Here is a 17975-nt window from a genome sequence, read left to right on the forward strand (position 1 = left end):
CAATTAGCTGGGATTGCAGTTGTGCACCCCCACACCGGTCTAATTTTTGTATTTTTAGTAGAGACAGAGTTTCACCATGCTGACCAGGCTGGTCTTGAACTCCTGACCTCAGGTGATCCGCCCACCTCGGCCTCCCAAAGTGCTGGGATTACAGGCATGAGCCACCATGCCCAGCCTTGAGGAACTTTTGAAAGCAGTTTCTTAACTTCTTACTCCTCCAAGTGTTGTCCTGGGACCAGTAGTACGAGCATCACCTGGGAGCTTGTTAGCAGTGCACAACAGCAGGCCCCACACCCTACCTACTGAACCAGAATCTGCATTTTCACTAGAACCCCCTCGGGTCCAGGCAGTTCATTCTGGATGGGGAAGCACTGTCTTAACCCAGGGGTTAGCAAACCATGGCCCACAGTTAGCCTGCTGCATATTGCTTACCCTCATCAGCTAAGAATAATTTTTACATTTTTCAAGACTGCAGAAAAATCACAATGTTTTGAGATGGGAAAATAACATAAATTCACATTTTGGTGTCCATAAATAAAGTTTTACTAGAACACAGTCACACACTGGTTTTGGTGTTGGCTGTGGCTGCTTTTGCACTGCAAATGGGAGAGTTGAGTATGAGAGAGACTATATGGCCCACCAAACCCAAAATATTTACCATCTGGCCCTTTACAGGAAAAGCCTGGTGACCTTTGTCCTGATCTGTTTTGGAAGTGCGTTCTCCATGCTTGCGTTCTGTGGAGGCTTGAGCTACAGTGGCCAGGGCTTCCTCCACTGTGCTCTTCACTCCCTTCCCCCGCTTCTCCTTCTTACTAGCAGCGGGCCCACTGTCTACCATGTCTGTTGAAGAACACAAGTTTGTATCTGACTTATGAGAATTTATGAGGGAGTGTCCTAGCAGCTGCCACCCATGGCCCAGAGGTGAAGGCTCAGGGCTGAGCGGAGCCCAGGATGCTTGTAGGTGATAGGTCAGTGGAACAGCATGTGACCATGAGATTCCTCTCAGTTTACAGTTCTGCCTGATAAGATGTTGCTGACTTCTGGTAGGCAGCTGGAGTAACACATCAGGGGACCTCAGCTCCTTTTTCAGCCATTCCCTCGAGTACTTGGAATTCCAGCCAGGTAGGTGACAATCCTGGGGTTCTCTTCTAGACTTTAGGACAGGGATGGAGCAAGCTATAGTGACTTTCCGCAGCAAACCTGACCACCCGGGCCTCTTAGCTGTTTTCACTCCCAGAACGCTCAGCCTCGCAGTCTCCTGCCCTTTTCCCATAGCTGACTGCTGCATGTTGCAGGCAGTAATGAGGCTGGTTGTAGGTGAGCAAAGTACTTCCAGGAAGGCCCTGGGGGCTGTTAGGTCACTGTGGTGACCCCTATTTGTGTACCCTTTGTGCTTCCTGAGGACTTCTGTCTTCAGGGATGGGTCCAGCGAGTCTGAGACACCACCTCACAGGAGCAGTGTAATGGGAGCAGGAAGCCCAGGCACCCGAGCTCCCAATAATAAGGACAGCCTAGACCTTTGGGAGTAACTACTAGGCCAAATAAAACCTGGGCCTCTAGCCTTTTGGGAGTCATGGACTGTTCTGATAATCTGACAACTCTTTTTCAGAGAAAGATTTGTGAATACAAATAGTAGTACTTTGTATATATTTGGTGAACATATTTAGGGGCTTTTCTGATCCCTGGAATTCCATCCGTAGATCAAGTGAGGTGCTCTGGACAGGATGGACTTCTAGGGCAGTGGTGCAGCCATGGGTTTGCCTTGCCAGGCCAGCATGATGAGGGAGCCACGACAGGGACCCAGCTGCCCCTGGGGGTGGGGTGAGTGAGGAGGTACCTTAGCTTCTCAATCCATCCCATTTCACTCAGCCCCTCCTGTTTTCCCCCTGCCAACCTGCTCCTAGGTCTTTTGGGGTGTTAATTTGTGATTTTTGAGTTGAATTACAATATAAGTAAAATGTACTTTGGTGTTTAAGGAAAAACAGTGCTGAGGTAAGACTTGCTACTTGAGGATGCCATAAAAATGTCAAGAATTTAACTGTAGTTTATCTGGATTCTTCCCTACCTTCCTCCCTTTTCTGTCCCTTTCTCTCCCCCACTCTGCACACCCCCACCTTTGTTCATCATACATTGATTTGAGCTAACAGAGGAAATGGGTCCCGTCTTTTCCTCTTTGTGTCGAACATCTTTACCCTGGAGAAACAGACCTTCAAGTCTCTTTTCTTCGGTTTTAGTCTTACTTTACCAGTCTTATCATTTGAGCCTTATTCTTTTATCCAAAAAATGTTTAAATTCGTACTGTGTGCTAAGAATTATAGGCATGGAAGTAGGAGAAGTGAGTTGGAAATCAGACATACTTCTGACAGTCTGGTGCAGTAGGGGTGGTCTGGTGTGACAAGGTCAGTGATGAAGTAGAGGGGAATGCAGGTGCTCAGGAGGGGATAGAAGAGGGACACCTGAGTCACAGCTCTGTGTAAGCTGGGAGTGAGCAAGGCTGATGAGAGCAGCCATGTTGGCCACCTTTCTCTTTCCTCCTCTCTTGTACCAGAACCTAAGGGAGAGCACTGTGCTCATCCCAGGAGAGTGGGGGATTGTCTGCCATCCTGTAGAGGCTGGAACTCTGCACCACCTCTCCCTGTCCAGCTCCCAAATCAGCTTGTCTACCTCCTCTTCCTTGGAGTCCTAGATATACCTTTATTGCATACCATGTGGTAATTCTTAACCCAAGGCAGGAAGTTTTTCATTTGCCTTGGATGCGGGGAAAATGTGTATTGACTGGATGAATTTCTTCATGTGACTTATTCAGGCTTCTAGACAGAGATAAACCAACCTACTTACCCCTGTACCTTTAGAGATATTCTTCCTTGGCAACATCCTGCCATTGCGTGGGCAGGGAACCTGGGCTGGGTGGGTCACACTGTGCTGTGGAGCTGGGCCAGAGGTAAGGGGCAAGGGGCTAGAGCTCAGCGCATGGGTAGCAAAGCCTGCTTTTCCTTTCTGGCCTCTGTCTGGGTGTGTCTCCAGGAATTTACTCCTCCCCTCATGCCAGCTGCTGGCTAGAGCTCTCCTCCTTGCTGCCTCTGTGATCTCTGTGGGCTGGCCCAGCCTGCTGGGGACTGTGCTGCCATGCTTTGTTTCTACCCTTTTGGGCCCTGCTTCTGGCCCTGGTGGACATTGAAGCCATGCTGAGGGACATGCTGACACCCAATAGGGACTTCTCTTCAGACTGGGCATTCCAGGAAACCCTGGAGGTGACCCCCAAGAGACCTGGGAAGGCCAGGGCAGTCACAAGATATGCATCTGCAAGTCCTTTGCTACAGCAGAGCTCAGGGCCTTGCATGTAACCACAGTTCCCACCCCACCCACATCAAAGGTCACTTTCATAATCAGTCATAGCCAAAGGCCACACATTAAGGGCTGGGCAAGGGAGAAAAGCTGTTTTTAGCAGGGAGCTCTCAAAGGAGATGGGAATATGAGGAGGAGGTGGGGGCTGGCATCTAGGGAGTGCTGGAGGGGCCACCTGGAGAGCCCGCATGTGACCCGCCCTGACAGGAGGAAAACAGCCACAGCTCCAGGTCTCCATCAGCCTTTCCAAGGCCCCTGTGTACCCAGCACTGCTCCCTGAGTCCCATGGAAATGCACGTGAAGCAGCCTCAACCTTTCCACCTCCTTGGTTTGTAAAGCAGGTAGTCCAGAGTGGGGGACAGCCAGAGAGGCAGGACCCTCCAGCCCTGGCCCCTGTCCAGAATGTGGCCCCTAGGGAGCCCTGGCTCGTGGCCAACAGCCCAGGGCCAGACTCCCCTGAATTTGCAGCATTTGGTCTCTAATGGATGGTACCACCAGTGCCAAGGACAGCAAACGCTCTGTGCGGGGCCCATCGCACAGCAGGACCAAGAACCAACTGGAGCTGCTTCTGAATCTACTCTTTTTTTGGAAAAGAGCAGGCTTTCCTCAGGGCACAGCCCGTCACTCGCCTGGAAAACGGGTGGGCGTGGGCTTCAGGGTGGGGGTCAGGCTGTGTGTGGGAACCAGTGAGCTCCTCCAAGAGCAGCACTTATTTTTAGTCTTCTCCCCAGTCCCAAATAAACTGAGAGCAGCTGGGAGCCCTGGGTAAATGCAGAGTGAAGCAGAGACAGGAAATCAGGGCTCTCAGTAATGAGTTCCAGCCACTCCAGAAGGGGGAAGCCAGACAAGGAATTTTCTTCAGGACTGTTTCTCTCTGGCAGGCTCCGGTATTATCACTGAGAACAGTCCCGTGTGTGTGCGTTTGTGTGTGGTGTTTACAACTCCTGTCCAAGTCTTCTTTTTCCCCTACCTTTGTGTTACATTTGATTTCTCCTCAGGGCTCCGAATCCCAGTCCTGGTGCGTGTGTGTGTGCGTGTGTTTGTTGGGGTGGTCCGGGAGCATGCTCTGCTCTGAGTCGCTGTGTGTCTGAAACTGTCTAGGGAGAGGCTGAAGGACGCAGGCCAGGAAAGTGGGGAAATTTGAACACAGCTTGGAGTTCTTGAGTGGGGGAGGGGGCAGAGGCAAGGAAGAGGAGAAAACTTGGTCTCCAGCCAGAAAAAGGGCTTTTTCCACCAAGGCCTCTAACTGCTGACATGGGTGCCCAGCATGGATGGGGACATTGATGTTTACAAGCATTTCTCGTGGCTGAAGAGGGTAAGTGACTGGCTGCTTTGTCTGGGTCTCCGTGGAAATGAGTGAGGGGGAGACGCTTTAGGGTGTTTTGGGGGGTGTGTGCGTGTGTGTGGTGGGGGAGGTATTGTCTGGCAAAGCCCTGCTGTGGCCAAGTTCTTCATGAGAATCTAATTATAGACACCAGGGAGAAAACAGTCAGCTGTCTTTGTTTCTTCACTGACATTCTAGTGAATGAGCCTCTGTACAGAAAGGCAAGAATGGAGTGAGGAAAGTTGGTTATTTTAACTTTGGCACTTAAACAGTCAGAAGCTCCAGACACCGTGACCAGAAAAATGTGCCCGCCGCTTTTCAGTTTGAGGATGTAGGCTGCTGCCTTTTTAAATGCACTGGGTTCGGAAGTTGTTTAACTCATTCTCACTGTGATGTTATCCGGTGGAGCACATATCTGCTATCAGCAGAATGAGCTTCTGCATTTCCAGAGGAAAGCTTTCAGGGAGTTCTCTTTTGAATGCTCTGAAGCTGAGGGTTTATGTTGCAAGTTGTTCATGCTCTTTCTTTAGAGGACAAATCTGAGTGTGTGGTATGAGCAAGGAATGAATGGACGTTGGGGGCTGGAGTAGCATCGTACTCCTAAGGCTATTTCTTCTTTTGTGGCTGCCTTTAAAGTGGCTAAGATAGGTATGAATTGATTTTCACACTAAGGGATTTTAGGCTGAATGTTTTTCAGAGGCAGGAATGGCAAAAACAGCTGACAGGTTAGAAATTTGACATTGTAACTGCAGAAGGACAGAAGAGCCAGGAAGCATCCAGTTCAGAAGGGGCATGCAGATGCCTGGACCTCGACTCTCAGACCCTGGGCTGGCTGGCTGGCTTTTGTGTGAGTGCAGCAGCACTCATTCAGCAAATCTTTACTGAGTTTGGGTACTGGGTGTACGGGAGTGAGCAAAATGGAACCAGTCTGTTGTGGATCTTCTACCTAATGCTGGAGATGTAGGTGAAACAGTCCCAGGAAATAAACCTCAGATTACAAACAATAAGTGTGCCTGGAGGAAGAACAGAAGACAAGGGACTGCTGTTTTGATGGAGAAGGGGTGGGGGATGGGGGGGAGTGGTCAGGGAGTTTGAGAAAATTATACTTTGCTGAAAACTGAAAGAGCAGTAAGAATGAGTCAGGTGAAGAATGGGGTGAAGAACATTCCAGGCAAAGGGGATGATGTATACAAAGGTCCTCAAGCAAGACAGAGTCTGCCAAGTGTCCAGATTGAGAGAGAGCCCATTGTGGCTGAGCACAGTGATGGCAGGCAGAGGTGGGCAGATGCCGGATCACGCAGGACAGCGAAGGCCACCGTAAGGCTTTTGGGCGACATGGTTTGTGTGCTGGGGGACTTGTAGCAGGGAAGTGACATGGGATACACTGCGGGGGTCCAATTTGTATTTTAAGAAAATTACTCTAGCTGTGATATGGTATATGGTAAGCTATGGTGGGAAAAGTGAGGCAGCTGAACACAATTATAGGGCTGTAGGGCTTGAAGAGATCAGTTAGTATAAACCCCTCATTTAACAAAGCCCAAGAGGCTAAGAACCTCATGGTATTAGTGTCATAGCTATTAGTGGTGCAGCCTGGTCTTGAACCCTGTTCTGTATCTCCCAGTCTAGTTCTCTTTATTCATCTTCTCTGCCAAGTATGTATAAAATTATTGCTTTAGAACCCAGCAGAGATCCTGTCTGTGCCCAGCCCCTAGGGCATCACAGTCACCAGAGAGCATGCTGAGATGACCAGATGTTTTGGGAAAGGTTTGCATCATCTTAAGTTTTTTAAAAGTCCCACTGGGGAGATACTGGCAGGAAATATGTAAGAAATGCACTGTCCATCACTTGGTCCTTCTTTCTCTGTATTCCAAATGAAGCTTTTAATCAAGAAATCCTTTCAGCCAACATGTGCCTAGGATTGTCAGAGCCTTGTCCCAGCCCCTGGGGCAGATACTGTAACTCTGCCTACTACAGGAGAAGTTCTGTGTGTGGAGAAACTAATTTTGCATGTGATGCAATATAAGAAGGCCCTTCTTGTCCCAAGACCCAGGGTATTCTGGCTCCTGTGGACAGTTAGAAGTTTGCTTAGGGAAACTTTAGGCAAGGAGACTTTAGAACCCCCCAGGATGACTCATAGCAAAATAGATATTTTTCTTCTACTTTTAGAATTTTAAAGAGCATTTTACAAAAGCAAAACTCAAAGTGTTAGACATTTCATAGGCAGTGTGAAAGAGTATTTTCCCTATTCTCTACCCTAAACACTACTGCCAGATTTTTAAAATCTTCTTTGAAAAAAAACCAAAAACAAATTCCCTTTCATCCTATGACCCTGATGATGAGCCCCCCTGGACTCACCCTTAGTCTAGAAGAAAAATCTCAGGCCCTTCAGCTTGCTTGGCCTTTGAGACCATTAGCAGTTCAACCTTAACTTACCTTTTTAGTTTTATCTTTTATATCTACCCTGATGAGCTCCCAAGTGTATTTCTTCCCTTTTCTGAGCTTTTACCCCAGATGACCACCTCCTGTCTAACTCTCTTCCACTTCATCTGACTCCATCCAGGCTGTCCTTTCCCAGGAAGCCTCTGCTGGCCCTCCCTCCCCACCTCCTGTAGCCCAGGTCTGCAGCACTTCCCATCTGCACAGCTCACCCACCCTTTCTCCTGTGCTTCCTTCAGCTGAGGTGGCGTGGAGAGCTGGTTTCTCTGAACTCGTGTTTTTGAAGGTAGAAACACTGTCGTCTTCACTCTCCTTTACAGAGGGCATAGATTCTGGAAGAAGAGGTACCTAGTGCACAGAGCAGGAACGCTTTCCCTTTGAGCAGTCCAAGGTGGTAGTTAGTGTCTCAGGGCAAAGGGGAGATACCTATGGTCAGAGAGGCAAGGAGCTGGAGGGGAAATATTTGCTCAGAAAAGAAACCTTGCTCTAGGGTCCTTGTGGGATGGGATAGTGTATAATATTAACATTATAGTTAAGAACATGGAGTCTGGAGTGAGGCCTGGATTAGAATCCTAGCATTGCCACGTTTACCAGCTGTGTGATCCAAGGTAAATTATCTCAAAAGCCTGGATTTCTTCAACTGTAAAATAAGGGAGATAATAGTACCTACCACATACAGGCTTTATGAGGACTAAAACGATACAATTAGTACAGTATCATGCATGTAGGAAATACTCAATAACATGTTTGCTATTAACTGCTATTGGTGATTATCAGGAAGGGAGAAGTTGAAAGAGGAACAGATGGGACCAGGTTCTCTCCTAGCAGTGCATCTCAGGCCATTCAGTGCTTCAGCTCTATGCACCTTCCCACACTCCAGATTGAGGTCTCAAACCAAGCATATTGAAGACCTAGAAGAGGCAGCTGCAACCTGGGCCATCATAGGTGACCAGAGGCCTCATTGGCTGCTGGATCCGGCCAGCTTGGCTGTGGTTGCTGAATGAAGGCTAATCAGGGCTGATGCTCTAGTTCATTCTCTAACAGACAAAGCCTAGGGATAAGGTAGTCTCCTGCCACAAGTATCCAGAGGGATTCAGTCACAAACAGCTCCCACCTGTCCTACATTGAGGCCAGTGGATCCAACCCACACAACCATGAACACGCCTCTAAAAATAGCTCCGAGCAGGGTCTGTGGGACCCACCCACTGCTCTTTCAGCAAGAATTCATTTTCCCAGGAACAGAAATCCCAGACTGTCAGCATCTTCACACTGTTTCCTGGCTTCCAGCACTCTCAGTGCTTAAGCAAATTCCAACTCGAAGTCACAAAGAAAATGGAATCACTACAGGTCCCCCATGCAGTTGGCTTGGGTTCTGCAGTAGAAAGTGGAATGAACTTAAGCTGCTAATGTGAGACTTTATTCTGTGTCATCTGGTGCTCAAATGGTTGATCCAGTAGCCTGGCCACTTGGGCCAGAAGAGCTGCAAAGGCAGACACATAGGCATCCTTGCTCCAAACACTGACTTGTCTTGCATTCATGTTGGACTGCAGAGAAAGTTACAGAAATAGGCAGGAGCTTCTGTGAAGGCTGTTCCTACTAGCTAAGAGCATGGATCCTGGATCTAGATTCCTTGGACTCATATTTCACCTCTGTGTAGACTTGGGCAATTTTTTTAACCTTCCTAGAATTTAATTTCCTTGACTATAATATATGGATAAACAATTCTCTATATATAATATACACATGTGTGTATATATACACACACACATACACACACACACACACACATATATATATTTGAGACAGTCTAGCTTTGTCACCCAGGCTGGAGTGCAGTGGTGCAATCTCGGCTCACTGCAACCTCCTCCTCCTGGGTTCAAGCGATTCTCCTGCCTCAGCCTCCTGAGTAGCTGGGATTACAGGCATACGGCACCACGCCCACCTAAGTTTTGTATTTTTAGTAGAGATTGGGTTTTGCCATATTGGCCAGGCTGGTCTCAAACTCCTGATCTCAGATGATGCACCCGCCTCGGTCTCCCAAAGTGCTAGGATTACAGGCGTGAGCCACCGTGCCCAGCCAATTCAATACAGGTTAAGTGTTTAGGAAGCACTTCATAAGTGTTAGAGTTATGGAGATGATGACATCGATCAGAACTGACAACCTCTGGTTACTCAGGAGCCATGTACCCAACCTTGATTCTGAAAAGAGAGGTTTTTCAATCCCATGGGAAAGGCAACAGTGGATATGGTCACCCAAGAGCACTAGCTGTCCTCAATTTCCTATGGTACCTCCTATTTCTAGTCAACACACCCAAGGTGCCTGTACATCATATTTCCTGGTATAATTTAGAAGCTAGAATTCTGCGATCTCTGACACCCAGCACCTGGGTAAAAGAGGTCTCTTTTACCCAGTGGGATTTAACAAAGTGGCATCACACCAGGGTCATTTGCTGAATAACTTGTGGGCACCGCAGAGCAGCGCAGTCATTGTTGGTTTTGTGGGCTGGCAGCAGCACTTAGGGATCCTTTGATTCATCCCTGCTTTTCTCTGTCCCATCCTCCATAGCAGCTCTTTCACACTTTTCCATTAGTCTCCAACCTTATACTCCCCTTTCAACTGATGTCGCTACCAATGTCATAGAAAAAAAAAAGGAAAGAAAAAAGAAAGATAGCCAAACTGAGATGAGTCTCTCACCCTCCCTCCCTTTCACCGCAAAATGTAACTGTGTTTCAGCATCCTTCTGTTTCATGGGCCAAGAGTCCCTTCTCTCAGCCAAGGCTATCCCAGTATCCTGTCCTTGACCCAGTCCTCTTCCAGCTCCTCTTCTTCCTCTGATTGCTGCTTCTCTCGGCTCCTCCCTGCCTATTTGTCCCTTGCCCTTGGTGGAAAATGCTTCTCAATTCTCAGGGAAAAAACAAATCAAAACTGTCTTTGACCCTGTGCTTGCCTCTTCATGCTGCCTTATAACTTACCTTCCTCTCACCATTAAGATTCTTGGTGAATTGTTAGCCTGCTTGTTCATCTCTACTCCCTCCTGGTCACTCCTGAAGCCAGTGAGCACTAGCTTTGTTCCTATAGTCAGCTTTTAAATTCCTTCTGTAATGTTATTCTTGCTGCCTCTAGTTCCCAAGCAATCTTCCCCATACACTTTCCTTTGTATTCACTTCCATCTGGAAATCTTATAGGTTAATGGCATTCTTGTGACCCAAGGAGCAGCTCCTCATTTTGGCCCTTGCCTAATTCTGTGTTCTCCAACTTTGGATCTTTCATGCCTATATGATTATTGGTTACTCATATGGGAGGTCTAGACAGTTGAAGAGACACCAGGCTCCAAAGCCTCCAGGGGAGCTAAGAGAGTCACAGCGCCCACTCCACCCCAACTCTAGCACCCAGTCCTGCTGCACTGTCTCTGAAGCTGTTTCCAGTAATAATGACTCAGTGCGTCTATTGGAGTTGGCAAGGTGAGGACAGTCTTCAAAGAGTATTCTCTTTTTACTCTCCTCCTGGCTTTCACATCCTCTCATTACAGGATACCAGCACACATACAAATGCTGTTTCTGCAGCCCAGTGATACAAGCTTTTTATGTGTCCAGCCACCAGATAAAGAGAATTTAGCAGTGACCAAGCTCAGCCAAGGTTATAATTTTGGGGAAAAAAAATCTTGGTAAATCAAATGTGTTTCTCTACAAATCCAGCTCCCCAGGAAGATCAGTTAGGAGCTTCGTGCCAGCCCCTTGGTTGGAGAACTGATGGCCAGTTCATCTTCAAGGTGTCCTGTGTTTGCTGTGTTAGTTCCAGAAGACCAGAATGCCTGAAGGGTAGTGATTGTCATAGCTTCATGGGTAGCATGTCTGTATTGGGAAGGCTATTTCCAAAGCTGCTGTTCTCACATTCTCCTAGGGGAATTCCTTTATAGTCTTCAGACTCAATCATTCAAATGGTGCCTCCACTTTAAAGCCTCTTCTCTCTTTTGAAGGTGAAATATTTTTGTCTCTCCTCTATGCCCCTGCCATTCGTGTGCATACAACTCTCTATGATAGTACTTATTACATCCTGCTGCAAAGGTTGATTTCTTTTTAACTTCTGTCCTTATTCCCTGTAATACTACAGAGCTTTTTAAGGGCAGGAACTAAATCATTGTTTAGTACAGAAAGTGATACCTAGTGGGTGCTCAAGATTATTCAAGTCATTGAATAAATACATGCATGGAGTGTGATGACGTGAACATTGGTCAACCAAGAAGCTATTTATTTGCTGTTCTTCTTCCTTAAAAGAGGACGTTTAGATCATTGAATGATAACCCCATCAGCAATACTTAACCTCACCTTATATATAATTGAGGGGAGGAGGGCATAAGGGTCAAGGTCAGGATAGACTTTATCTTGTTGGACTCCTGGTAGCAAAGTGTCTGATTGCACTCTATTCACATTGCATTTGGAAGGAATTTCTTTAACACTGTGCCAAAGATGGTAGATTGGCTTGACCATTCTTCACCTAGAAAAAGTAGAACTGGTCCTGGGAATATTCAGGTTTATAATAAGTGCCAGAAAGCCCTAGAACTCCTTAATAAAAAAATCTAAGGGAAGCTTTCTTTTTTATAAGCACCTGCCTACACTCATACTACTGGGATCCCTTGGTGTTGGGTAACCAGAGTCCTGTAGCAGGAATTGACTGTAGCTTTTGTGATCCAATCATTTTTGTTTATTTATTTATTTTGGTCCCCTTACTCTTAAGGTTTATGTCTTCTAAGTTTCTAAAAGGGGTTGCATGTGAGTGGTGCTTCTGAGCTTAAGATATAGCCTTAGTAACTTGGATATCTTCCCTGGTACCCTGTGCCTGGCAGCTATGGTTCACTTGTAACTGGTTTTCTGGATTTTGATAAGATCCTTTTGACCAGGCAGCATGGCAAAAGGCAAAATGGCACGAAGCTCCTAACTGATCTTCCTGGGGAGCTGGATTTGTAGAGAAACACATTTGATTTACCAAACACATTTGATTTACTACACATTTTCTTTTGTTTTCTTATTCAGCTAAAAATACATGTCATCTAAATGGCTAAATAAGGCAGAATCATTTTAAGGCTTATCCAGGACAAGGCTTACCCAATGTGCTGTGTTCAAAATCTCAGCATATTTACAGGCCTACCCAACATGCTGTGTTCAAAATCTCAGCGTATTTACAGGCAAAGAGCCATCATATAATTTAACATGCTCTGACCAGTTGGGACAGTATATGTACTGTGGCCAAGATCCTGAAGGCACTGGAATTTATAGCTTATTAGAAGCACTGAAGGAAATGTAATTCTTTACCTGGCCAAGATCACAGCTATTGATATCAAAAAAAAAAGAAGGCAGATGCATTTTGAAGATCCCAAGGCAAGAGCTCTGAGAAGCAACTGTTGGCTTCAGAAACCAACATGATGGCTAGAGCTGTCACACTGGGGAACTGACTGTCTTAGGTTTTCCCACACTCCTTACTTGTATACCAATGACAGCCCTGTTGTGATCTTCCCCTTGCCTCATTTGACTACTCTGGAACCAACTCCTTCCCCTAGTTCAGTGAAGTACAGTGCCAGAAGGAAGTCTCCTGGGTCATGCCGGTTGGGGAGTGCTACAGAAATGCCCTCACCCAGCATCCCTGAGGTGTACCAGAGCACATGTGAAGGGTGTGTTCTCCTTGCAAATGCCAGCCAGGCCATAAAGCAGTCATGCTGCCCACAAATCTGCAGGACCCCAGCCATGGCATCAAGCACTCAGACCCTGTCTAGAGCTCCATGGAAAGACTAATATGGCTATCCCGTGGCCAAGCTACAGTGGAAGGGCTAGGCCAGGAGAAAGCATTGTCATGGATATGAACAGCCACTGCAGTCAGAGGGTGATGTCTTTGAGGAGGCTGCTGGGGGTTAACTTGGCTGAAAAGTTCATGTTTAACCCGCATTTGAACTAACCTCTAGATTGGAATAGAAATAAAAACCCAGGTGTTTATGATTGGTTATTATTAGCTACAGAAATTCCCAATATACTCATTATAAACATGTATGTAGCACATAATACTTACAGTACACAGTAAAACACTTGTACGAAAGAAAAAAATGTGGCCATGAATATATGACTCCAAGATGTGAGCACTTTTTCAGGGATAGTGGAGAAGTGAACTCATCTTTGGCATTGTGGCCCAAAGGCATGATCCCAGGGCTATTAGCTAATGATGGGTTCTGTGTTGTCACTATCACAGAGGCTTTCTTTTTGTTTTGTTTTGTTTTTCATTTCAAGCCTGAAAGTATTTTGGTTATTTATTGTTTCCTTGGGTTGTTTGTACAGATCTTTTTAGATATTTCTTAGGCATCCTGATCAGAAATATTGCCCCCATTGTTCTCTTATACAAAAAGAGCGAATTAATTAAAACTTTTTGTACAAGGCATTAAATGATGCCTTCTAACTGCTGCTTCTAACTGAACATTGGTCTTTTAGATGAAACAAAGCTAAATTCATTTATAAGTTAGCTAAATTCATTTGTTAAATTATAATTTATAAATCATTTCCATATTCCTATGATTATTCAAAAACTGTTTATATCACACAGGAATTTTTAGAGCACCCTACTATAAAGAGCATTCTGTAGTTCTAGTGCCACACGTTTTCAGGTATACTGACCTAACTTGACCCTCTCTGTTGCTCCATGAAGCATGATTTTTTCTTTTGAAAGGATGGAAAGCCTGAGATGAGGTGACCTACCTGAGATTACACATGGTTAGGTACATCCCCACCCTCCTAATTATTCTTGGTTTGTCCTCTTTCTGCAGAGAAGGTGGTCCCTTGGGGAGGAGGATACAACAGGAATTCTGTAAATGAATATGGAAGCAACACAAGAAAGTCCCCAGGGATCCCCTGACTTGAAGTTCAGCTGGGCCAAATCAGGGGAACAGGGAACCCAGAGCTCTCAGCCTCCCAGTGCCCAGACCTGGCATTTGTATAGCTGTGTCTGACATGTAATTCTCTCAACATAACTTCTTAAACAGTTGTTAGATATATTTCTGTTATTTACCCTTCATTTATTCATTTTCTGATTCATTTTCTGGTTATATCTTTCAGACTTCAGCTCCTGTTTATTTCTTGTTTTGTTTGAACTTACTTTTTCATGTCCCACATCCTGTTCCACACCTCCACCAACCCCGGTTGATGCCCATGGGCCTGTTGCATCTTGTATTCATTCCCTGTCTTAACCTTTTTGTTCTACATGGGAAATAAGAATGGAAGCAAACAGGTGGTGGATAGAAAGTCATCTATTCCACACACAAAGGAGACTGGGTTTCCTTTTTATCCTAGTACATCCCACACAGACACTCCCTATGCCACAACGTAGATCTCAATTAGCCCCTGACGATAATCCTGGTTTGAACTATAGTTGGCTTAGGACCGACAGTCCTATCTTAAAAATTGCCAGTTTAAGCAAATCAAGCAATAGTGGCAGAATTCCTTTGCAATTCAGAACTATATCCAAATAGCAGGAATTCTTTCCTACAGGTCTGTTTCCAAAGGAGTAAATTTTAGTCAGTTGATCACCTTTTGAGACAAATGCATTAACCAGAACTTTGGTTGCAAATAACAGAAACTCAGTTTGAACCAGGCCAAGAGGGAACCAACAGGAAGGGCTGGAATATATCTCTGCTTTTAGACAGCATGCACCAGGGATGAGAATGCCTCCAGTCTTTTTCTTGGCTTTTGTTTGCTTTTCTGTGCACATTGGGTTCATAGCTATCTCTTGCTGCAAGCCAGCTTTTTCCCCCATGGAGCAGGACATGGCCACTAACAACCTCAGAACTGTGGCACCACCACTACCATTCTATGTTCCCAAGTTTAAAAATTCAGAGGAAGGATTTCAACAAGTCAAGCTTGGATCAAGTGGCAGGGAGATGAGGATCTTTCTAAGAAGATGGCAGCCCTCATTTGTGCCACATAATTACAGTAAAAGTGATGATCTTAGCCTACTCTACACAAACAATAGATTCCATTAAAGCAGGGTGCTGAAGAATTCTCTGCCAAGGCTGATACAAGTCTTCTCTGTTCCTTTTTCTTAGCAAGAGAACAAGGGCAAAATTCGGCTGATCTAGGGTTCACCACAATTCATGATGAAGTTTCTTTTTTGGACCTTACACATCCCCTGAAAATCTCATCCCTAAAATGCAATGTTCTCCAAGGTGCAGAAATCTTGATTTCTTGAGTCTGCCAGCATCTAGCTCTCTGTGCCTGAGGAACTTATCAAGAGTAAATTTCTTACTGACCAAGGGGAGGGATGGGAGAGGCAGGGACAGGACCTGGTTTAGGTTAGGCTAGTGTCATTGTACGGTCCAAACTGCCCCTTCTGTGGAGACTATCCCTGCTGGAATCTTGCTGGTCAGCCAGTCCTCTCCCTCCTGGCTACTCACAGTTCTCTTTCTATCCTCTCCCTGCTGAGGCTGATTGACTATCATGATCAACTCCAGAATCCCAACCATAGAATATCCTGCACAGCTGATACATCTTCCTGAGGCCCCTCTCAGTTAGGGGTGGCTTAGAAAATACCCACACCTTAGGCTGTTAATTGCTCAAGCTGCACATTAGGCTTGCCCAGCCCCAGCAGTGGTAACAGTTTGGGTCTTATAGAAACAGACCCTAGGATAACCTGTAAGAATCAAGGAGGTGTGTTGTCACTGTTTCTGAAACACTCTGGAATATTACTCTCAAGGCCTAGGGAAGACTTTGATATGACAACTCCGTGCTGTGTTTTATATTTGCCTCCACAAGATCTGAGTTTCAGAGGATGAATTCCTTGTGTCCGAGACTTTTTTCAGCCTCTTGAGAGCAAAGCTTGATAGACAGAAAGGTGGTTTGGCTTCAGTAATCTTGACTAAAGGTGCTGAGTTCTTAACGATATACATTCAAGAAGCCCTTGTCTTGATTCAGTTCCATGATATAGGAGAGGTAGTATGTTTCACTGTGGCATTCTCTAGTCAAAATTGAAGAGGATATGGAAATATCTGTAGTTAACAATTCTCCATAGGGCACAGAGATTACATGGTTCTCACAATATTTTTAGGTAACTAACCTGAATTACAGTATCAGAAACAGTTCTGACAATGGAAAATTTAAATGAGAAGATTGACTTTTCCCTGTCACATTTGTAGCAATAACCATCAAAATAGAGGGGGAGGAAGTTTGATCAAATATATGTAACAGAGCTTACCACTGGCAGGTCTAGCCTAGTGGCTAATGTCATTGGTTGAGTAAAAATTAGCTCTTTCTTCTATTCATCTGTAGGTTGAACATCCTTAACAAGTAGAACAGGGGGTGGATGATACTCTCCTTTATAGTCACTTGCCATATCACAGTGGGAAACAATAGAAAATTAGCATGTAGGCCAGGTGCAGTGGCTCATGCCTGTAATCCCAGCACTTTGGGAGGCCGAAGTGGGCAGATCACGAGGGCAAGAGATCGAGACCATCCTGGCCAACATGGTGAAACCCCATGTCTACTAAAAATACAAAAAATTAGCTGGGCGTGGTGGCACGCACCTGTAGTCCCAGCTCCTCAGGAGGCTGAGGCAGGAGGATCCCTTGAACCCAGGAGGCAGAGGTTGCAGTGAGCCTAGATTGCACCACTGCACTCCAGCCTGGTGACAGAATGAGACTCCATCTCAAAAAGAACAACCAAAAAAAAAAAAAAAAAAAAAAAAAAACCCAGAAAATTAGCATGTGGCATCCTTTAGAATTTGATTGGACTTTCTTCTCTGTGGAATGTGGGCATGGTTCTTGCAACCTGACTTCATTCATGGAGAGCTGGGCAACTGCCCTATCACTGATTTACCTAATCAGGAACATGGACAAGACTTTTCAGGGATGCCTCAAACCTGGAATCATGCAGGGACCCACTATCCATCCAAGCCTTCTGTTTGCAATTCCACTATTAAAGAAGCAGGTATACTTGTTGACCAAGCAAGCTCTCTTTAAAGTAGAGCAAAACAGAGGTGTGTCCTAACTCAGTCCTTTAAAATATATTTCTCAATAAATTGGAATCACATTTTGATAACCACAAAGCTTATGCCCTGATGATGTAGTCATTTTATAATGCAAGAATGATACTAGAACGTGATTGAACCTGTTGCCACATTATAAGAATACAGAATATACAGATTCACCCAAAGGCAAATCCTTACCTTTGGCTGATGAGTATTAGCATTCAGCAAGACAATCCTCTTCTTGGCCCTGTTCTCAGATGCTTTCCAAGTTTTTCTCCAGGTGTAGGTGGCATTTGATCCTGGCCTATGCCCTTCTGAAGAATGCAGTTTTTTTTTAACATCCCAGTCCTATATAGATCATGAAAACACATAGCTCTGACTTCATCAAAAGCAAAGGATAGTGATACTTTGCGTTTCTGTCTGGAACATTATCTTTCACTGCTGTTTAATACCTTTAAAAAGCTTGCTGGAGACCAGTGATTCTGAGGACCTGTAGAAGAGGAAGATGCACTGTTCCTCTAGAACAGTGATTAGGGGTGGGGGAGGGACCTGTCTGCCATGCACACCACTGCTGTATGGACCAGTATGACTGCTAGGAAAGGAGTTGGCTCCTTGAATCTGTTATAGGAGGGACAAATATCAGGAACCACTGTTCTAGGTCCTCTAACAGTGCTTCTAGATTTTCAAATATATTTTAATTAATAGAAACATTTTGTAGGAAACTCAAACATTATGGCAAAGTGCTCTGAACAGTGCCTGGCACATGCTGAGCACAAGGTGCTTGCTGTGTATTTACAGCACTGTGCCTGAACCATATTATATTAGTCTCCATAGAATTGCTTTCACCTTTGGCCCATATTGTCCACTAGCCTCTGA

At 45.5% G+C, this 17975-nt stretch overlaps 1 protein-coding gene across 9 annotated transcripts in view; it reads left to right on the forward strand.

Moving 5' to 3' along the window:
- Positions 1-17975, forward strand: part of PPFIBP2 (PPFIA binding protein 2) — a 143489-nt gene that overhangs the window by 59255 nt on the left and 66259 nt on the right. Inside the window, exon 1 of one of the 9 annotated variants that reach the window (XM_030917587.1) lies at positions 1005-1122. The exons of 6 other annotated variants lie outside the window; for them this stretch is intronic. Coding sequence is in view for 2 of the 3 variants with exons in the window: in XM_030917582.1 (XP_030773442.1) it covers positions 5804-5986 (183 nt within the window). In the remaining variant the exon portion in view is untranslated. Of the gene's footprint in view, positions 1-1004; positions 1123-4116; positions 4661-4911; positions 5987-17975 lie in introns of those variants that run through there. 2 more of the 9 variants (XM_030917583.1, XM_030917582.1) reach the window with 2 other exon arrangements.

The sequence above is a fragment of the Rhinopithecus roxellana genome, chromosome 15, assembly GCF_007565055.1.
Source record: "Rhinopithecus roxellana isolate Shanxi Qingling chromosome 15, ASM756505v1, whole genome shotgun sequence".
Classification (NCBI taxonomy): domain Eukaryota; kingdom Metazoa; phylum Chordata; class Mammalia; order Primates; family Cercopithecidae; genus Rhinopithecus; species Rhinopithecus roxellana.